The following is a 22,030-nucleotide window of genomic DNA, read 5'->3' as shown; positions in this document are numbered from 1 at the left end:
CCCCTTGTCTCTCTGATTTGCACCAAAAGTTTGAGGCAGAGCAGAACAGATTTTCTGGATTAGTGCACGTGAAATCCCAGAGAGAACAAAAGACTATTTGAAGACACTTGCACTGCTCCCTGCTCTCTGTGGGATTCATCTGCATTTCTTTTTGCTTGTTTGTTTTATTTTAAAGCGCTTGGAGAGCTTTCTTATATTTGGCTGACTGAAGAATGGCTTGTTCTAAAGCATTCTTTGGGAATTGCAGAGTGGAAGAGAGCTGGCGTCTTCGTGCTGCACCCCAGAGCAGTCCTCAGCTGCTTGCAGGGGGAAGAAATCTGTCTGCAGCAAATGCTGTCTTAGTCTCTTCCCCCTGAAAATTGTGTGTGGTCTCAGGTCAACATTCATAGGTAGAAGTGGTAAATGTACCAAGTTACAGTAAGGGATAAGTTGATTCAATGTAGCCATAGCAGTTAGTTTTAAGCTCTAGCTGGCTCTTCTGGAGGAGAGAGGCTCTACCTGGACTTCCAGACGAGGATGTCTGACCACATCTGGCATCTGTGGAAGCAGAGGCTGCTGTTGGGCACCCTCATGAGGAGAAGAGGTTGGTCTGTGTTGTTTTTGAAATAGGAAATGGAAATACAAATGCTGCGATGTCAGTGAAATCCCGAATGCAGAAACAGGAACTGGAAGCAGGAATCTGAATCTCCCAAACGTGTGGAGCCTGAGACACCCTCGGTTCTCCCTGCTGCAGCAGCGTTTCCCAACAGGGAGAGAAGGGCAGAGTGCTGCTGGAGTCTGCTAAAAGCAGCTGCAAGGGGGATTGCAAGGCCAGCATCACCCTGCTGCGTAAGGGGAGGGTGGACTCTGCGTTGGTGCCACCAGAGCCATGGCACAGCACACCCTGGTGCAACGCAGAGTGCCTGAGGTGGCCTCGGGGGGCAGCAGGGCCCTGGGGAGCCCTCCTGGCTGGTGCCAGGGTGGAGGAGCCGCAGAGACGGAGCGAAGCCGCCTCATCTTCTTCTCTCTGTTCCTGTGCCAAGTATAGCTTGGTGAGACTAGAGGATGTGGCCAAGAATTTAAAGAACATCGAGAGAAAACAGAAGCTGGAATACATCAGCTGCTCACAGAAATCTCTTAGCAAGGTGGGGGGCAAGTTTTGCTATGTTTTTACCAACAAAGCTATTTACTCAAGTCTAGATTATTTAAAGAGAATAATTTATGGATGCTTACTATACTCAATTGATAAATCTCAGAATAACTCCATGCACATGCATGTGGTGTGTGTGGCATTTACTCATCCAAAAATACAGTTTTGAGATGGGGTTTTGTTTTAATTTTTCTGCAGTTCTTTAAAAGCACATCTGAGCTGAAGCCAAAGAAGTCATAAATAACTCATGAATAAATAATTGCCATTCATAAACACCTTGAGCCTGCTTCCAATATAGTACACTTCTTTCCGCCTTGAACTCTTTAGAGAGTACTGAGAGTATTACTATTTTAGGTACTTGCTCCTACATGTCTAAGAGAAACTAAATCTGTCTGTGCCTAGGTGCAAACTGATGAGGAACAATGAAAAGTTTAAGTCCAGCGATGAGGCAGAAGGGAAGTGAATTGGATCCATGAATAAGCCTGCTGTGCTCCTAAAATAATCCCAAAGATGATTTTTTATGTGAAAACTCAAAGGCAGACTGTGACATGCTGCCCACACCAGACAGTCCTGTCACATATATAAAACACCCTGCACACAGTAGGACTCTATCTTGCTCCTCTTCTGATCTTAGTTGTTAATATTGGAACTGGGGAACTTTTCCCTGAGAAAACTTCTTCCATTTTCTTTTTCTTTTTTTTTTTTTTTTCTTTTCTGGCTTAGTTACAGATCCTCAAGTCTTCTCTGTAATGGAAAAATATCTTGGTGGAAGTGCAACTCTCCTATGCTTGAGAAAGGATGTGTTGCAGGTCTCAGAGAGTTGCTTTTATTGATGTGGGGGCAGCAGCTGGTACTGGTTGTACTTCACTAATCAGAGACCCCAGATCTGCATGTCCTTGTGTGGCCTAATCCTCCTTAACTTCAGGATGCTTCTTGGTAGATATATGTGACTCTCAAGACAGCAACACAATTCATGGCAGCTTTTCATGCCACTATCCCTGGAGTAATTTGTGGAGCAAAGCGATGTTTTTTGGAACCAGCTGGATTTTCCTTTGTCTGAACCTCTCCAGCTACAGCAGTTCGGCCACGCAGTTGTCACTCTTGCTTGAGTTGCTCCCAAAATGTGCTGGTTCCTGTTCAAACACACAGGAAGACTGAAGTGCCCCAAGCCCTTACAGTGTAAAACAGACCAGAGGAGCTAAGACAGACAGTGTTTTGCGGTTGATGTAGGGTTCGAGTCTGTCAGCTGCAGTTTGGCTTTTCCTCTGCGTTGTTGCTGACTTGACGTGTTAGTCCAGGCTGCAACATGGGGACCTCAACATCATTCTGACCAGTTTCTGATTTTCCTCAGGCAATATATATATATATATATTTTTTTAAAAAAAAAGAACACATTGAAAACCATTGTGCTCTTGGTAGGTTGTTTCTCTGTGAGCTGTTGGGCTGGAGCAGGAGGAGTCAACAAGGTGTTATCAGCTATCAGATGTCAAAAAAACATAATACCATTCGTGCTCTGAAGGGAGGGTCTCTGAATAGCCCTATAGTTTCCCCTCAGTACCCCGGAAGTCCTAGAGATCATGTTGAAATCGCTGTGGTGATTAAAATTGTGATGTGAACGTTGGTTTTGGTTGCCATTGAAGGCCACATGCTTTTCTGGCGTTGCTTTTTCGCAGTTCCTTCCAGCGGACATGACCTAATGTGTTTCCCACAAAGCTGAGGTGATGGCTTTTGGTGCACAGCCTTGGTGCCTGTTACATTTTAAAGGTGCATCTTGTTTCTTGTCTTGTTTCAGGTTCTTTTTTGGAGTTCCCAGCATTTCTGAGTGATTCTTTGGAAGTCCTTTATCTGAACGACAATCAGCTGGACTCTGTCCCGCAGTCCGTTTGCCTTCTGAAAGGTTTAACAGAACTTTATTTAGGAAAGTAAGTCCATGCCCTGGAAAAGCGACTCAGTTTTGTGTTGTTTTAGTGACCAGTCTTCCGTGGAGCCCCACCCCAGATGAACAGTTCTGACTTTGAAGTCAGAAAGCTGGAAGGAGCCCATGTAGAGCTGTGCCCATCATTTGCTTTAGATAAGGAGGCTGGCCTTTTATATTAGGGAAGATGATCTAATGTTTTGAGCACCAGCCTGGGAATCTAGTGTGTGTCAAGTTAATTCTGGCTCTTTGCTGACTGCTTCCCATGGCTTGTGAGTCAATAACTCATCATTTTTGCCTATATTTCCTCATTTGTCCAGTAAAGATGACTACATTTGTCTGCCCCAGAACATAAATTAAAATTATACATCACTATAAAGATGGAAATTGTTATTGAAGTGTTGAGTAGTCTTATTAAAATATTAACAGAAGATTTCTGCAAAGAGAGAATAATGTAATCTGAGAGTCCATGAGAGCAGCTACTTGCACACAAAGCCTGGTTGTTGGTAGATTTATTTGTTTTTGTACAGTAACCCTGGTATCCGAGAGCTTCCTCCAGAGCTTGGACAGCTGGCTAATCTCTGGCAGCTGGATATCGAAGAACTAAATATCAGTAATGTTCCTGCAGAGATCAGAAAAGAGGGTAAGACTGATTCTGTGTGTTCTTTATTACATTGACTGAACATATAAGCAAAACTGCTTCCTTTTAATGGTCTTGAACAGGAACAGCCAGTATGCAACAAACCCTTGTTGCTGCCAACTGGAATTGCTTAGGAAAACCTCCACTTATTTGCAAGTTCACTAGTCAGTGCTATAGGATCAGCTTAAGATAGATCCCATGTTAAAATGATGACCTATAAATGCAATATTTTATTTGCAGCATGCATGCTGGATAAATTCTGGATAAATGCTGGATAAATGCTGGATAAAGTTTGCTTTCTGAATGTGTGTAATTTAGACAGTTCTTCTGAAGACTCAAGTGTTTGGAGCAGCAGTCGAAGTCGCACTGCAGTGACTTTGTTGAAAGCTGTTAGGTTTTTGGATCTGTTACAATACAGTCTTCTTTTTTTATGTGTTTTAATAAGAAAATCATGCGGGAATAAAGTTATTAGCAATTATTCCTTCTCCAGCAAACTGTTGAAGCCTAAATCTAATTTTAACTAGAAACATGAAAGTAGAAGGAAAAACTGAGTATTTTCCAATACTAAATTAGTTTTTTATGTTTCCTTTGAGCTTCTGAAGAGTAGGAGCTGCAGCATTTGTTTCTCCTTACAGTGCTTCATTGTAGTCTCTTGGAGCACTGACCTTCTTCTGGGGTCTCTGTCTCAGGTCCGTCCACTGGAGGTTTCTTTGTTTATTCTCTGGGTCGTCCCAGCCCACAGTGAAGCTGCAGGGAAAATATTAATTCAGCTGATGTGTTTTCTGCAGTAGATTTTGTGCAAACCATGGATAAAACCTGTTCACTTCCCCCCGCCAGGCCCTAAAACTATGCTGGCGTATTTACGAGCACAGTTACGCAAAGCAGAGAAGTGCAAACTGATGAAGATGATCGTCATCGGTCCCCCGCGACAGGGAAAGTCGACGCTGATTGAGATCCTGCAAACTGGAAAAGTCCCTCAGATGATGCACAGTGATGCCACCATCCGTACGACAAAGTGGGAGCTCCCCAAGCCAGTAGGACACAAGGCAAAGGTGAAAAACAGCCTTAAGATGCTTAGCCCCAATGGAAGTGTTTAAGCCCTGAGGTGTCCCTTTTGGGCTGAAATTGCCTGACCTTTTACAAAAAAAAAAAAAAAAAAAAAAAAAAGTTTCCTTTACCTGTTACCAGGTCTTACAAGCAAAGGATGTTTAGACCTGCCACGATTCCTCTGATCTTTCCAGTTGGTTATAGAGGACAGGTCTGTTTTCCTCAGTATTCAAATTTGACTTTGGATCCTAAAGAGCAAAAGTCATATGGAGATTGCTTAAATTCTGGCTAAGTCCCAGCTTGGGTGGTTTTTGGACACTGAGTCTGAGAGCATGTTTCAAATCAGCTTCTCTAAAGCACCAACCAATGGATTGTCCCTTCATTTGGGGCTGGAAAATAGGATATCGGTACCTAAACCTACACGGCCTCCATGTCAGAACTGTCCTAGGCCAGGAAGGTGAGTGGGAGTTAGATGCCTGAGCTCTGCTGTGATTCAGGGATATCCAAGGCATACCTTAAAAACCCAAATCCCAGGCAGCTCATCCAGGGTGTGCGTCAGCCCATACTGAACTCATTTGGGCAGTATTGATTTAATTCAAGCGTGTAGGTGGCCCTGTCCACTGCCTGCGTAATAACACAGGGATTGGGGCATGCAGATTTGGTCCAGGACTTTTGTTGGAGCTGGGGGTGTGCAGGCCCATGGCTCTCCCTTCCCGGATGAAAGCCACGGCCACCAGGCTGTTCTGGAAGGGAAGGAGAAGCCTGCTGAGTTCAGCTATTCTCTAGTGAAGAGTGCCAGGCCAGAGAGAGAAAGAAAAAGAGAAAGCAGAGCCTAACTGTCTAAAGAGATGACTTTTGTGGGCAAAGGGAATTGTGTGTTTTTTATTGAAGAGCAGTTGAATAAAATAAGAACCTAGACAGCATCGTAAACCTGGATTGGGATCAAGAGGTACAGCCAAGAGGCTGAATGGGCTTTGTCCCTACCTTGGAGTCTGTCTCTCTATACAAGAACCCACATGTAGTTCTTGGATGAGCAAGGCTGCCCTGGTGCTAGTTAGGGCTTGGTTTAACAAAATGGAAATTTTCAGCTGTTCCTGTGAGGCTTCAGACTGGGATTGTGCTAGGAGATGAGAGCCTAAGTGGGATATTTAACTTCTTGCTGAAATCTCACTGGGCAGCTTGTCCTGTTGGGTCAGGTGGCACTTGGGCTGGTAAACAGGGTCTGCTTGGTGGTACGTGATGCTCTGGGGAAGGTCCCTGGAGGTCAGTTTGGCTTCCTGCCCAACCAGTCCCCCCAGGGCCAAATGACTCGGGTACAAGGAACGTGGTGCTTCCTACTGCAAAACCAGGAACCTGGATACCATTTCAGTTGGGAGCCGTGTTTCCTCCTGCTGCTGCTGTGAGGCTGTGCTGAGGAGCAGGTGCTGAGAAACTTGGGAGAGAACCTGAGCTAAGGTGTAGCCTCCTGCATTCACACAGTACACTGAAAACGGGAGCATCTCAGTCACAGAGGAACTTAACTCTGGCCCATCTCTGGTGTGGCGCGTATAACGTTGGTGGCTTCCAAATGCATCCAGACAGTGTTTGCAAAAGGCACAAGAAGCCTCCCAAGCATCTTGGGTGTGTTTGGCTCAGCTGGGGCTGGACTGGGGCAGTGGTTTCTGTTCCCTGTCGCCTGCAGCGCTCCTGCCGAACGTGCCACGGGCAAGGAAGAAGCTGCTCCTATTCAGGACATAGTGAAACACAGGGCTCAGAATGAGACTTCTGTTTGTTCTGCAGAATCCATGGCATTAACTGGAGATTTACCAGCATCAAGGGCACCTCTATCATTTTAGCAGCAAGTAATTAGTCTTGATTTCCTGTGGGGAAGTGGTAGCCGTGCTTAACAATTGCTTGTTGATTTTTCTTTCCTGGAGGCACAATTAGGACATTGAAACCCTTCTTGTATCATACATTATGCAGGCGTAGGTTTATGCTTCAGCTATTATCTCCCCGTGATTTACTGCAACCGTTTGATTTGAACACTTCTCTTTGTCTAAGTAGGTTGATTCAGTGGAGTTCAACGTCTGGGATATCGGAGGCCCGGCGAGCATGGCTACAGTCAATCAGTGTTTCTTCACAGACAAAGCATTGTACATAGTTGTATGGAACTTGGCACTGGGGGAAGAAGCTGTTGCAAACTTACAGTTCTGGTTGCTGAACATTGAGGTAAGAAGTCTCTGGTGGGCTCCAGAATATATTGTTATTAAGTAATAATCCCGTACATCATCAGGGGATATTATAGAATCTTTTTGGCTTGTCTTTCAAAACTCCACAATCTATGAATTTTGCATAGCTTTTGGAATTAATTTTTCATTCTGCTGTAGGCGTGTTGCTATATTTAATGGTTTCAATTTATCATTTGCTTTGTTCTCCTTCGCACACACATCAGAAAATGAAACAAAAGGGGATTTATAAACCCTTGCTAAGTAAGGCTGAACATACTTATTTTGGAATTAGTATTTGACCACACTGTGCTCTGAGGGGGGTTTAAAGCATTTTCTTTCTTGTGTGGCTTAGATGCATGTTAGTCTAGAGGTTGTTTTTAACACTTTATATTCGAATAACCAGGTGTGGCTCCTGGCCAGCTTTCAACTGAGAGTCAGAACTGCAGTGAGTTCTTTGGTGCTGCTTGTTTCTTTCCCCCCCGCCCCTTTTCTTTTTTTTTTTTAACAACACAATATTCATCATTTTTTATAATGATATTCATTATTTGAAATGAATCCTGATATTATATATGCAGCCATGGGCTCTAAACCAGTGTTTCTAAGAAAAGACATTCTGGCATTATAAAAAAGTTAGCTAAATATTCAGCAGCAATCAAAATCCCAGACTGAGTAACAAAACAAAAAACATCGTTGCGGTATTTCATAAGCGCATGGTGCACCTGTTTCCCATAATCTCAAGAAACATAGTAGTGTAAAACAAAGAAAGAGACACAGAGATTCATACTGGGAGATTATTCCAGGGGAAATCACTGGCTGCTTACCCCATGCCTATATTTCTTGTTAGACTTCGGACAGAAAATTGGGCTGGTTGGGCCCTGGTCGCTCCAGGCTTTGCAGGAGTTTGACGTCATTCAGATTGCAGTGAGCATCATAACTGAGAACTGGATTGGATGCAAATAAACAAATACTGCTGCATCTGAATTTTCTGCTATGTTCAAAGTGATTTGGATCCTCAGGCTGATCTCCGCTTAAAGCCTGTGCAATCCCATTGCATTTGGCAGCATGCTCCCTGCAATCTGGATACTTTCCAATCCTTTAATAGAATCATGGAGGGATTGGAAGAAACCACAAGATCAGCTAATCCATTCCTTTGCAGTGATTCAGGATTAAGTAGGTTTTGACATTTCTAGCAGTTTATCTTACTTCTCCATATACCTCAGTGAAAAACATTGTACCTCGGTATCCATTCCAGAGCACCACCACCGTTGTATGTTAATCTATTTTTGAGAATATCAAAGTTGGATCCTCTGTGTACAGATCAAGCTGCGGTTCTTTTTGCCTTGAGCATGTTTCCCATGTTCCCGTCGTGTTTCCAAGCTGATGCTTGAAAACTTAATACCTCATGGTAGCTCCCTTTATGTTGAGCCCTTACATAATAAGCCCAAACTGACAGTTATCTCATCTGCAGTAGCAACAGGTTATTGAGTCGTATTCAGTAGGAGAAGTTTTATAATACCCCAAATCGCTTTTTGCTGTTGTCAAGCTACTAAGCCAGACTGCCCCCATTCTATATGCATATATGTAATTTCCCTGTCTTGAATACTGTGCTTTTCACATGTCCTTGCTGAATTTACCGTGATGTAGTTTGGATTAGGTCATAGTCAGTGTTTGCCCTTGCAGGCCAAAGCTCCAAATTCGGCGGTGCTGGTGGTAGGAACACACCTTGATTTAATTGAAACAAAATTCCGTGTTGAGAGGATAGCAACCCTGAGAGCGTACGTCTTGGCTCTCTGTCGATCTCCCTCTGGATCCAGAGCAACCGGCTTCCCAGACATCACATTCAAGCACCTGCAGTGAGTAGTTGTGCCCTTACAAAGCTCATTCTATTTTATGTCGCCTTAATGTTCATAGTTTTCTAACGCCCAATTTCCTTGGCAACAGAGCTAATTAAAAGACTCTTCTGTGTTGCATTTCATCCCTTTTTAATCAAGAAATAACATAATTAGAGGGAAGTTTAGCATAGCTTGGAGGTCAGCCTGGGTCTGCAAGCTAGAAGCTCTTGAAGTCATGGCCTTGGCCAGCCTGCTTCAGTGCTTCTGCTGTGCTCAGCCTTCTTACTGAATAGTGATACAGTTTATTAATTAACTTTGAGGGAGAGGACCTGTAGATTGAAAAATTAATACTGCAAAACTTAAAAAACAAAAGATATGACTGTTGTAGGGCGGATGCCGCAGGGTTTGGTGTGAAGGGGCTGCATGGGGATATCTCAGTGCCCGAGGTGCAGGATGTGGTTGTGTTAGCAGGGTGGGAGGCAGGGACAGTCCAGGAGGCTGGTTGGCGTAAGTTCATGCTCCTCGTACACCTTTACCCGTCACTATGGGCATCTCGCTCATTCTTTCTCCAGGGCATTTTGCTTCATGTCCTGCACGTTTCCCTTTTCCACCTCTCCATGTGCCTTGTTTCCTGCCTCTTCCTTCCCAGGCTTACCACGGACCATCTCTTTCGCTCCCTGTTGTGTGTCAGGATGGGGCTCCTCTGAGCAGAGCTCTGAGCAGCCAGGCTGCTCCGGCATCCCCGTGCACGAGCGCGTGTTTCCCCCAGCCCCCGAGGCTGCCTTTAACATAAAAGCTGTTTCTTTGAAATGTGGTTCTCCCTCTGCCACAGGAACATGTGTGGGATCGGTGAGAAAGACCCTTTGTTGGGAAAAGCGGAAGAGAACTGTCTTATGCAGCCAACAAAAAGGCCAGAAATAGTAGGAGTTGGAGAGAGCGGGGTTTTAGCTTAGACAGATGATGAAGGCCAGCTTTTAGGATCTAAGCATCAATTCCCACATCGCAGGATCCAGCAGATTGAGGGTGGAAAAAGGTGGCTGTTAGTCATCATCGCATCGCTTTGATCCGGGGCTGCAGAACCGGCCTCGTCTCCAGCGAGGGCTGGAGCACAGCGTCCCCCTGCTTCCTGCAGCCTCATCCAGGATGGGGTCTGTGCACAGCGAGGAAGGGCCTCGGCCTGATGCCTTCACTCCCTCTGCCACAGAACCCCCCAGAGCTGTGTGCAGTGAATGAAAGAGTTGGCCAGTATATCTTCTCCAGATATATATATATATACATATATATATATTGGCCAGTATATCTTCTCTGCTTCTCCAAGCAGAGTTGGCCAGTATATCTTCTCCAGGCTTCTCCATTTCTTCCTCCCAGGCCAAAAATTCTCACTGAGAACTTTCCTCCCATTCATCTGGCACAGGAAATTTAAAATCACTGACAAGAAAAAGCCTGGAAAGGAAGCCAATGCACCGATAAGGTTTGATAACACCCACCCCTGCGTGTCTTTTGCAGTGAGCTCTCCTGTAAAACTCTGGAAGGCCTCGATGGGCTCCGCCAGCTGATTTTTCATGTCACGTGCAACATGAAGGATGTCGGCAGCTCAATTTGCTCGCAGAAGCTCGCAGGGAGATTGGTGAGGACTGTGCTTTCTGGTGGTGATACTCATGAAAGGCGGGGGATGTTTTTGGCTTGGGTTTGGATAGGGAAGTAAACTTCAGGAGTTGCTGCTGCTGCCACTGGAGGTGTGTAAAGCCTATAAAATAGCTGTCTGGCTTTGGAAAAAAGTCAGCACTGTGGGATGCCTATGAAGAGGGAGATGCCTTAGCCACATAGTCACTGGCAGGGTGATTGCTGTTGGAAACTGATCCTGCTGTTTTCCTAACATGGCTTGCAGATACCCAGAAGTTACCTTAGTCTTCAAGAAGCTGTCCTTGCAGAGCAGCGTAAGAGAAGTCAGAATGATGATGTACAGTATTTAACGGACAGACAAATAGAGCTGATGATTGAGCAAACCCCAGGAAATGATATCAAAGATTACGAAGACTTGCAAACTGGTAGGTCAGAGCACTAATGTCTTGGAAATTAGTGTGTGTGACCAGTTGGGATTTTTTTTTTTAAGAGGCTGATACAGAGGCTCTGCTGTGTAGGAGTCAGGGACAGCTATTCTCCAAAGGGTGGCCAGAGGAGGGCCAGGCTATATATCATCTAGATAACGCTGTCAAGATTATCTTCTAGTCTCTCCCAACCACACCGTGGCATCCTGATGCTGATCTATTATTCTTTTTGTCTGTTTTTACTTTTTGCAGCAATTAATTTTCTCATAGAAACGGGTACACTGCTGCACTTCCCAGACACAAGCCATGGCCTGAGGAACCTCTACTTCCTTGACCCAGTCTGGCTCTCTGAGTGTCTGCAGAGGATTTTCAACATCAAGAGCTCCAAGTCGGTGGCGAAGAACGGTGTCATCAGAGCAGAGGATCTCAGGATGCTGCTGGTTGGGACGGGTTTCACTGAGCAAACGGAAGAGCAGTATTTCCAGTTCTTGGCCAAGTTTGAGATTGCATTGCCAGTAGCTAATAACAGGTAGGCTGACAATTAGAGATGTTCGACAGACTGGAGAAAAACGGAAAAACAATTAATGGCTCTTAATAAGCTTTGTCTTTGGAAGCAGCTCTCTCAACAAGGGTCTTGCTATGAGCAAAAGTTTTATTTATATATATATATTATATATATAGTTATACATTATTTAACAGAAATATATATAACAGAAGAGGCTCCTCCATTTGGGCTGCATTTCCTTCTGCATGGAAAGGCTGGCGTGAGCATCCTGTGCTGCAGATGTGCTGGGCTAGCTTGAAAATTTTCTAAAGGAGCCACCTCAGTGCGTTTTGTCTGGGAGTGTAAAATTTGGTGCCAGAGTGACTGGCTTGGCAGGCCGCGTGGGGGACGGTGACACCGCAGGGATGTGGCAATGAGCAGGTGAAGCTGTAGTTGCTCCATGGGTGTAGCTGCAGCTGGGAGAGGATGTGAGCTGCACTGCACTCCAAACATAGATGGGCTGGAGACATCTGCTTCCAATAAAAGATTCTTGCTCTGGAGTATGGCAGAAAACTGTGCACAGTCAATAATTATGTCAGCCCAGAAAGCAGTAGTAGTTTATTTCTAGGGAGACCAGGGCAGTATAGCTTAAATAGCAATATGATTTTCTTATTTGTAAGCCTCTCCCAAAGGTACTGATCAATAGTTTTCCCAGAAATTGTCTAGGGAAACCTCATTCTCCTAAATGGTAATGAATCCACCTCCCTCAGACTCCATTGGCTTTTCCTCTGGGACGAGTTCCCTGCTATTTTTCTCTTTCCATCTGCTTGGCGACCGCCTGTTGTTGGGTTGATGGTGAAACAGTCGTCGTGGTGTGCTTTTCATGCAGCATTTGCATTTCGCTTCCTCGCCCTTCCAGGACACGGCGGCATCGCTCGGAGCCTCTCGGGAACGCTGAATGCCAGCACAAGTGCAGCATTCTCCGTGCTGTCATTATGCCTGTCACTTATCCAGTCCCGGATGCCAACAAATTTTCTCAGGCTTAACACAGATAAAGCAGCAATGTTTCTGCTTAGGCCAAACTGCCTTTTCGACTCCTTGTTGCTATCTGCCGTTTTTCTTTGAGGCAATTACATTGTCAGTGCCTCAGGAACAAGGAAACATTTTTTTTTGTGCCATCCAAGCCACATTAACAGATTATTCTTCCCACTGATGGACTGCAGCTCTAGCAGGTTGGATTAATTTAATGTACTACCCAGAAACACAGCAGCTATTTGTTATTGTGCGCCTGCAATTATTGTCTAGTTTGCCAGACAGGGTTTCTGTGCAATCGGTAGAGGAAGCAGCTGCCAGTTTCTGTCCTGAAAGGGTGGATGGGGGCATGTTTCACATATTTTCAAAATTTGCATTGGCTGTTGTTCAAGAGCATCGAATCTCCATCTGCATTGTAAACCTTTATATGCTTGAGGTCCACAAGGCCTCGATGGCCTTTTTACTTCTTATCTTCTCAGACCCTTTCTTAGATGGGCTGGGAAAATATTATTGGGAATCGCACGATGCATCCACTGCTTTTTGGAGCAGGTACGTGTAGCTTGCTCTGCTGTGCGTTTCCAACTATGGGGAATGTGAATCAGCTTTATCCTACATGTTAAAGTAGGGCTGAAAGTATGATCATTCTTACTGTAATTTGTAAGTGAAGAGAATTTTTTATCAGTTTTAGATTCCAAAGATGTTTTAGGGAATGAATAATTTGATCGTGTAAAATGTCATCAGACTTTATGGACTGTGGCAGATGGAGAGAGCTGTTGCCTGCTGATGGCAGGTTTTTTGAGCTGATTTTTCAGGTTTTAGAGAGTACTGCAGCTGCTGGAGAGAGAACGTGATACACGGCTTAAAACATTGGATTTGGACCCAACATTAGTTCTAGTTGAGCATCTAGTTCCTGCTGCTGCTATCACCTCACCGTTATTTTGGTCAAGTTCCTTGGCTATTTGCCCCTCTGCTGTCATTATGCCCATCAAAGATGAGGCCCACATGCTGACAAATTTTCTCAGGCTCAACACTGATAAAGCAGCAGCGTTTCTTCTTACAGCCAAATACCATTTGGATTGACTTGCCATCGTATAAGCATCTTGGAATGCATTTGGTATGAATACCACTGTTTTGGGATGCATTGGCAGGTGTCGAAAGCTGTAAGCTCATAGTTTTCAAAACAGGTCTCGTCTTCCAGTGAGTTTTAGCTTCCCAAATGCTCAGGACCAGGACAAATGAATATTCAGTGCTTACTCAGAGATCTGAGAATGATTTGGAAACTGTGGTCCTCTGTACTAACATCGCTCTGCTGCTTCTGATCGGTCAGACTCAAATAGCACCGAGTCTCCCCTTCCCCACCTGGGCAAACGTCCGCTGCTGGATCGATACCCGGCTGCAGGAGGAGACCCCTCTGAGACAAGTGGTATCTTGACCTGGCAAAGCAAGCCCTTGCCCAAGGGAACTGGGAGGGATGCGGCTGGGAATCCTTCCGCTGCAGCTGGATACGGTGGGAATGCTGCTGCACTGACCCGTCAGGGCTCTCCGTCACGCCGGGGCTGGGACGAGGGCCAGAGCAGCGCGGTCGCAGCAGCCCGTAGCTGTCTCATTCCTGCCTCCCACGACACTCCTCGCGCCGTCTTCGGGGCTTAGCGGAGCTGTGCTGCTGTATGTGGCTTTTGCATTTACCTCCTGTTGCACTTAGGAGCACAGCTGTAGTTCTCCACTTGCAGACAGAGCGCAGATGCGAGTCTCAATGGGTCCTAACACCACAGCTGTTCCAATGACTCCTATATTTTAATGCATTTAATTTGTGATTACACAAATGTCCTTCCCATTACATCAATTTTAGCACTGTCCAATAGTCCTGGACGTATTTAATGCATCATTTGCCTCTGCTTGCTTCTGTAGTATAAATGAGCTTCTCCGTGTATTGCTCCAGTGGCTTAAGTCTAAAAGCTTTTATACGTGCAGAAGGCTATGCCGTTAAAAATCTCTTTGGAGACTGACTTGACTTATTAGCTTGTATCAAGGTGCTTGCTGTTACAATCCATAGCTAAAGTTTTTGCTGTTTAATTTGATTTGTTTCAGCTACCTCCTCCCACATCTGCTGCCTACCAAGCCTGCTTTAGATATCCACGGCTTCTGCCACCAGACCACAAACACAGTCCAAAGGGTCTTCAAGATGAGTTTCGTCCCAGTTGGCTTTTGGCAAAGATTCATAGCCCGAATGTTAATCAGCCTGGCGGAGATGGACCTCCAGGTATGCTCCAGGTAGCTCTCTGCGAGCCAGGGAAGATGGATAAGGTTGCTGTTTGCTAACTGGGGAAATGGGTGTCTCTTCACATCCAGCTGGCTTCAGTCACAGACTTCAGTAGCATTATTTCTGTAAACAGGGAGAGATGAGTCTCCACAATCAAAAGCTGATTTTATGTTCGCAGTAAGTGTCATTTAGAAAGATAAATTGACACTGGAGAAGAAAGCCTAGGTTCTCTGTAACCCCCTTATAACACAATTCCCTGGAATGGCTCAGCACACCAAGCATCTTCCAATTATTTGTAATTGGAGCTCTGCCTGCAGCTCTTGTCCGTGACAGTGTTCCCGTGGCCCAGGGGCCACTATCTGCATCTGTGTGGGTTTAAATTAGAAGAAAATTATGAGACTGTTGCCTTAATGGGATAACGAGTGTGAGCAGGCACCCTATTAGTGCAGATGATATGCATATCATTAAAATAGTATTTGTAAGCTCATGGAAGCCAGGTGGATTTTGTTGTTGCTAGGAACAATTCTTTTTTTGCAGAAGCAGTTTGTATCTGAAAACATAGCTCTGCTGGAAACCGTGATAAAAACTTAGAAAATGTTTCTGATTCTCCTGTGTATCTCCTTAACAGTCATTCATGTAAACTGTGCTCTGTCACTGATGTACAGAACACTGAAAACATGATACTTGTTTTTACCTGGGTTAAAAGGCTGTCTTGGCAGTCTCTTGCTTAGCTCCTCATGGACACTACATGACCCTAGAGCACCTTTGCTAGGGACCTCATCCACTCCCCACTGAAGTGAATGGAAAGTGCTGCAGGCATCAAACCAAGTCTGCAGACATTGCATTAGAGCAATGACAACAGTGGAATTCTGCAGATTATGTCTTTGGTTTAAAAGCAAAAATGTATCCTGCATTATGAGAATATCTTAGAGAAAAAGCCATCCTCCTACTACTAAAATATGTGGAAAAGTTAGCTCTCCGTTGCAGACAAGTGAAGAAGTCACTGAAGGATTTAACTCTTCTTAGGGCTTATATAAATTTTGCACATTAATAATTAATGTAACAAATACCCCCAGTAATCAGTCTGTTTACTGGCATGGTATTGTTGCCTTTTGAGTTGGATGGAAATATTTTCACTCTGTAAAAACAACTGTTCATGTATTTTCATGCCATCACAAAACTCATGAGTGCTGGTTGTTTTAGTGGAAAAGCTACAATAGTATCGATGAAAGCCAGCAAAAGTCACCATTTGGTTTTTTTTCTCAAAATAATGTCCGCGTGAGAAATCTCTGTAATTTATTATTATGCTTTTCTGCTTATTTCAGCTTTTTGAAAACAAGAAGAACACCAAGACACGAAACAAAAAGGTGACCATCTACAGCTTCACAGGCACCCAGAGAAACCGCTGCAGCACGTTCCGAGTCAAAAGGACTCACACTGTTTACTGGCAGGAAGGTCTGTTCGTTACCTTTGATGGAGGCTATCTTAGGTAATTCGTGTTCGTATGCAGCATGTGTTACAGGGGACTGATAAAGTGCATGGAACACGTCATCTGAATGGAGATGAATGGGCCTGACTCATGCTGTATGCTCACCCTCAGTAGAAGGGGAGGCTCTTCTGCTAGAAATAGCTCATCTGGTGACAACTCGGGACAATGACGATGAATAAGGGATTGTTTGGCAGTTTTGAATTTATCAACTGTATCTGTTATTGCAGTCACGAATGTAAAGAGGTCTGACAAAAGACAGCAATATTCACAGCAGAGCTCTTTGTCAGGGTGTAATCGTGCATCTTCACGTGAAAACAGGTCCTTAGGTGAAAGCATTGCTTGTTGAATTTCCACTCTACGGCAGCAATCCAGATCAGTGGAGGTGACTTTGTGGCGCCCTGCCCTGTGTGATAGGGGCTATGGTCTAAAGCTGAAGCTGACAAGGTAGTGGACTGCTGGCCGCACGCTTGAGAAAAATCCATCCATGTTCTTTCACAAACACAGAGTAGCTGGCGACTTAACAGACCTTAATCTCTGTAGTATCTGCAGGCATATTTACTCTTCCAGTCCCAGGCAAGATAAGGAGCAATCACTAGTGCCATGTGGTTGGAGAGTGGCAGGGCCTGGTGGCTCTCCTGAGTCCACTCGGGCAGTCTGCAGCTCAGCAGAGCCTTGGTCCTGTGCCCGAACCCTGAATTCTGGACCATGCCTGCAGTCCTACTTTACTTCCCCGTGCACTAGGCTACAGGGAGTCATAGAATCTTTTTTTTTTTTTTTTTTTTTTTTAAACAAAGGCATGTTTCTTTGTGGAAATTACGCAAAAAGGGTTAAAACTACATTTTTTTTTCCCAAATATTTACTTTAATTATTTGTCAGGAATTTTGTTACCAACTAAAAAAATTCTTCACCCTCCCATCTCTTTGGACATGACTTTTCTGTCAAAACACTCTCCATCCACCTTATTGAGGGCAGCATTTTCTGTTGCTTTAATCATCTGTGCTGCTTACCCGTCGTGACCAACCAGCACTTCTGTGCAAGACAAGGTGATCTGCAGAATAGACTGCAGGTGATTGCAGGTGACTTGCAGGTGATTGAAAATCACCTTCCAAGCTGGGTTGCTTTCAATTTTGATTATTTATAACCTACAAGGAATTTTGTAACTCAGGATGTCTGAGATAAGGAGGTTTGCTGACACGAGTACTTCACAAAGGCTTCATTTGGCTTTCTTGTGGCTTCCTTTCACAGCGTGGAGTCTTCCGATGTGAACTGGAAGAAGAAAAAAAGTGGTGGCATTAAAATCATTTGCCAGTCAGAAGTGAGAGATTTTTCAGCAATGGCGTTCATCACAGATCATGTCAACTCTTTGATAGACCAGTGGTTTCCTGGTAAGAGGACTGGTGTGATTTTCTGTGCAGTACTGTGTCTTTTTAACAGAAGGTCCTTTGATGAGGCTCTCCAGGTGCACAGTATTGTGAGGCAAATGAAGATGCCTTAGGACCTTACAGTCTCAAGCCAATAAAGTTTGAGAAAAGCTGATAACGTGCAGACAGAGCAGCGTTCTTTGCCAACACACCTCAGTCTAGACATTGTGTCTTTCAGTCTTTCAGTCACAGCAAACACAGGGCAAACTGGACCTGCTTCTATGGAAATCCAAGACAGGCTCTTCCAGCGCTCATATTCAGGGTAGGATTTGGCCCAAACTACTTGGCACTGTCTCTTAGTGACAAAACTTATTTTGGCACTAGCTGGGATCAGCGTTTTACCCATAAATTGCCATTTCTAACACCCTGTAATTTATAAAATTGGTATGTGAGAGGCGTGACTGAGTATGATACCAAGAACTCTGTGCCAATGTAACTTCCTTGACTCCACCAGTTGTTTATACTGCGATCAGCAGAGATCCTGCTGTTACCCAGTGGGCAATTTGCAACCCCAAACACACTTTTTTTTAAAAAAAACAAAACAAATTCTGAAGTGTTCTTTGTCATCCCACATGAGCCTAGGAAACTATGCCAAAATCTCTTGTGTCAGAGGTTCTTTTGAGGAGGCAGTGGTACGTTCTCACATAATCATTTTATATACTTTATGAAGACAAATTTTATTTGCCTTTGGATTAAAATAAAGATAATATTAATCAGTGAGGCTTGAAAAGGGTCATAACTTCAAAGGTTTGGCCTGGGTTCTCCCCACTTAATTGCAGGCGTTTAATGGAACCTGTCGCTGCACCATTACCCAGAGTCCCAAAGGGAATGTTCCAAAGGTTTGGTCTTGGTGGTATTCGAGTTCCTGTCAACAGCACTGTCTCTTCAGTCATGTCCCTGCCGTCTGTGCATCGTTTGCAAACAGCTTTTTAGTTATCCTAGCCAGTACATTAGGGAAAGCTGCTGTGCTCCTTGTCGGGCTGTTTCATGTAGTGCATCCCGGTAGTGACTGCAGGTATTTGAGTGCTCTAGGCGTTGTGCGCGCTACGTTTTCTGTTTGCTTGTTTGTTTTCAAGCCCTCACGGCCACGGAGAGCGACGGCACGCTGCTGATGGAGCAGTACGTGCCCTGCCACATCTGCGCCGCTTCCAGGCCGGAGGAGAGCGGCGAGAAGGCGGAGGACGCGCAGTACTTCAACATGGAGGACTGTGTCCTCACTGCCATAGAGCTGGACTGCATCACGTGTCCCAACCACCCCGAGGTCCCTGTTTCTCTTCAGGAGCTTGTTCCAGAGCTCTTCATGACAGATTTTCCTGCCAGGTAATGTTATCTGGCAGCCTTTGGTTGAATTTTAGTGTAGACAATTCTTTTGGTTTTCTTTTAAGTCATTTCTGCTAGAGGAACAGACTCATTCCAGGCTCTGACAGCCCATCCCAAACCTCACTCCTCTCTTGCGTCGGCAGTTGCCGTGTGCCAATCCAAGACATCATTTTGTGGTGTCTGAGATCACTGTGGCACAATGTGAAAGCCATCACTGTCCAGCACTGCCCAGTATAACATAGTCTGCCCACAGTTTTCTGTAGTTGGAGTCTTCCTGGGATTCCAGTTATGCCGTAATTAGGATATTAGGATATAGTTTGGATATACAGCACCAGCAAAAACACTTTGCTGTTGTGTCGCAACAGGATGGGCACTGAAATCACCTTTAGTTTTGAAAAGCCTTTAGGTTGGTGCAGCTAAGAGCACACACTGGGATTGAGGCCGTCACATACGGAGCAGAGCGGCCGTCCTAACCAGCGCGGCAGCTCTTCTGTCCCTGCAGCAGCACTGCCAAGTCTTAAGCTGATTAAGTGCATTTGCTGGAGGAATTTCCTCTTGTACCCCCTATTGCTTGGCATGTAGAGAGGCTTCCTGACCCCAGCGGGACAGCAGACCCGTGTCCCTTCCTGTGCACTCCAGCTCAGAGGCCTTTGGGCCGGTGCCGAGCTGCGAGACCTCTGGACTAAACCGCGTCCTCTGAGCTGCCAGCAGGACTTTGTGCACTGGCCACACGTTTGGTGTGGCCACCAAAGCGAAGCGCTAACAGTCACCCTTCCATTTGCAGAGTGGTTTTAATAGCCGCTCTGGGCGAACACCCTCGTGGCTCGTCGTGCTGACCCTCCTTGGAGCATTATCTCCTGTAGATTTAAGTACAAGGCAAGTGGAGATGCTTTGAGTATGAGTGACTGTAAAAGGAGTTTGAGGAACAATGGGGAAATGATAAATTGCAGCCTGGGAACAGTAAATGGGTTTGAATAATCAGATCTCAGAGTAGGGAGCTTTTCATAAATATCCTGTCTTACCTCAGAAGAAGAGAGAGGGACAGGAGGTAGAGGAAGCAAAAAAACAGTTCATACAGATAAGTATTCTGAATCTGTGTACCTGTGTCATCTGCTTGGAAAGGGAACTTGTACGCTTTCCAGATAATGCTTGATTCTTGCAGGATAAACTGCTTCAATCAAAAATCTCTTTTTGGATTGTGTGCCCAAGTTAACTTTTTCTCCAAGAAATCCACCGTATAACATGAGCCAGGGTACCTTGAGATGACCAGGGTAGTTTAGGTAATCCTGTACTCTCAGCAGAAGAGACAAGAACCTGTTAGGGAGCTGTGAAAGTGGAAATCAAATTAAATGCATGAATTTACAGTGCTTTTAAAACTTTTCTCTTAATTAAAAAGCCCCGATCTCTTTTTGGCAGACTGTTCCTGGAAAATAGCAAACTGGAATACAGCGAAAATGAAAACCAAGTTCTTGGCCAGGGTGGAAGTGGGACTGTTATATATCGGGCACGATACCAAGGAAAACCAGTGGCCGTGAAGAGATTTCAGATTAAAAAATGCAAGGGTTCTCCTACATCGGCAGCAGGTACATTACATGGAATCCTTGTCTGGGCATCGGTTCTGCAGGTTGCACTCAAAAGTGAGGTCCGAAGAGCTTTCGCTCTCCAAAAAGTGCTGGCAACAGCTTTATAAATACGGTGTTGAAATACGTAGCAAAATGGGCGTCTCTTTGTGGAGGAAGAGGATGAGTCTTAAAAAGTCCTTCACAAAAGCACTTGTAAGAGAGGGAGGTGGTGGTCACTGGCAGTGCAGGTCCAAGGCAGAGGCAGAGCCCTCGGTTGGAGTAGGAGGCAAGTTCTTGCCTCTGCTTCCCAAATTGGTTGGCAATAAGAAGGACACGTTTGTCTGCATTTGCAGTAGGGCCTTCCATGTCTGCCTTGGAATGAATCATTTATTCTGTGCCATCACCTGCAGAAGGGGAATGGGGAATCCTCACCCTGCAGCAAACCCAGGCAGGGCCGGGCACAATGCTGCATCTGCCTGGTGTCAAGCACAGGGTCAGCTGGTGGCCAGAAGAAGCAGGGAAAGGGCCTGGCTTACTTGGTTTGAGTCCATGAAGGGGAAAGGTACCATAACCTCTGTGCTGTGGCCAGCTGCTCTCAGAGTGGCTGGTACCTCTTACGAGGACCAGTGCTGGTGGGGCTACTTGTCTGAGCTACCTTTGGTGGCCTGTGGCAGAGGGGCAAGTCCTGGGAATGGCCTCTGTGCCGGCAAGGTGACTGGGAAAGGGAGGGAAGATTCTTTCCATTGACAGGTCTGCGGTGTAACATCTAAAACCAAGAGAGCCCCTGCTTTAAAAGGCACCTCATGGGGTTTCCAAAATCATCCAGGTGACATGTCCCAGCGGCTCATGCACCGCCACAAGAATGCAATCCAAAGCCCTGCTATCAGCACCGCCCCAGATTCTGCCTTTGCTCAGTGATTGCCCCCATCCACAAAGTTTCTAGCTTGGCTTCTCAGCTGGGGAGTGAGGAGGGCTGTGTGTGTCGTGCCAGATACGATGCTGAAGCACCTGCGAGCCATGGACGCCATGAAGAACTTCTCCGAGTTCCGGCAGGAGGCCAGCATGCTGCACTCGCTGCAGCACCCCTGCATCGTGTCCCTCATCGGCATCAGCATCCACCCGCTGTGCTTCGCCCTGGAGCTGGCCCCTCTGGGCAGCCTCACCACCGTCCTCTCGGAACACTCCAAAGGTAAAAGCTTGGTCTCCCCTCGGGAGAACTCGCTCCCTGCATTGTCGCAGTGACAGACAGTCGCCAACCCTGAAGCTGCAGTTTGATTTGCTGAAGGGGATTTTTTTTTTTCCTTACTAAGAGAAGTGGGAGGGATGGAACTGCTCTTCTTTGGGAACCTAGTCCAAATTGATGCTCAGGCTTTTCAAAGCTACTTTGGAAACCTGAATCTTCAATTTCTCTGCCATTTAATAAGAACTGCATCTCACTTTAATGCTGCATGTGTAATTCTGTGTCCAATCCTGTCCTGTCCCCCGACAAAGGGCATCTGGAGCTCTAGACTCTCTCCTAGACAGATGTCTTTCTGTCACTGTTAAATGAATGACACTAATTCCGAGGCAGAGTGAGGCCAGCTGACCTTCTTAGCACCTTGGCTTTGTGTCAACTTTGAGTTGAGCAGTAATTTCCACCCGAGA

General features: G+C 45.4%; 1 protein-coding gene across 3 annotated transcripts in view; it reads left to right on the top strand.

Annotated features, from left to right (window-relative positions):
* LRRK1 (leucine rich repeat kinase 1) overlaps positions 1-22,030 on the top strand; it is a 69,600-nt gene that overhangs the window by 35,486 nt on the left and 12,084 nt on the right. For all 3 annotated transcript variants that reach the window (XM_088536829.1, XM_010215759.2, XM_010215760.2), the window contains 14 exons: positions 2,922-3,051; positions 3,575-3,687; positions 4,522-4,736; positions 6,775-6,939; positions 8,619-8,791; positions 10,277-10,397; positions 10,659-10,818; positions 11,071-11,347; positions 14,423-14,594; positions 15,920-16,083; positions 17,329-17,468; positions 18,581-18,824; positions 20,241-20,407; positions 21,378-21,575. In XM_088536829.1, coding sequence (XP_088392955.1) covers positions 2,922-3,051; positions 3,575-3,687; positions 4,522-4,736; positions 6,775-6,939; positions 8,619-8,791; positions 10,277-10,397; positions 10,659-10,818; positions 11,071-11,347; positions 14,423-14,594; positions 15,920-16,083; positions 17,329-17,468; positions 18,581-18,824; positions 20,241-20,407; positions 21,378-21,575 — 2,439 coding nt within the window. The remainder of the gene's footprint in view (positions 1-2,921; positions 3,052-3,574; positions 3,688-4,521; positions 4,737-6,774; positions 6,940-8,618; positions 8,792-10,276; positions 10,398-10,658; positions 10,819-11,070; positions 11,348-14,422; positions 14,595-15,919; positions 16,084-17,328; positions 17,469-18,580; positions 18,825-20,240; positions 20,408-21,377; positions 21,576-22,030) is intronic.

This window comes from Tinamus guttatus, unplaced genomic scaffold (genome assembly GCF_059628265.1).
Source record: "Tinamus guttatus ecotype Peru unplaced genomic scaffold, ASM5962826v1 Tinamus_guttatus_pri_ptg000004l, whole genome shotgun sequence".
Taxonomy (NCBI): Eukaryota; Metazoa; Chordata; class Aves; order Tinamiformes; family Tinamidae; genus Tinamus; species Tinamus guttatus.
Note: the sequence above shows the minus strand (reverse complement) of the source record. Positions and strands in the feature narration are given on the sequence as shown.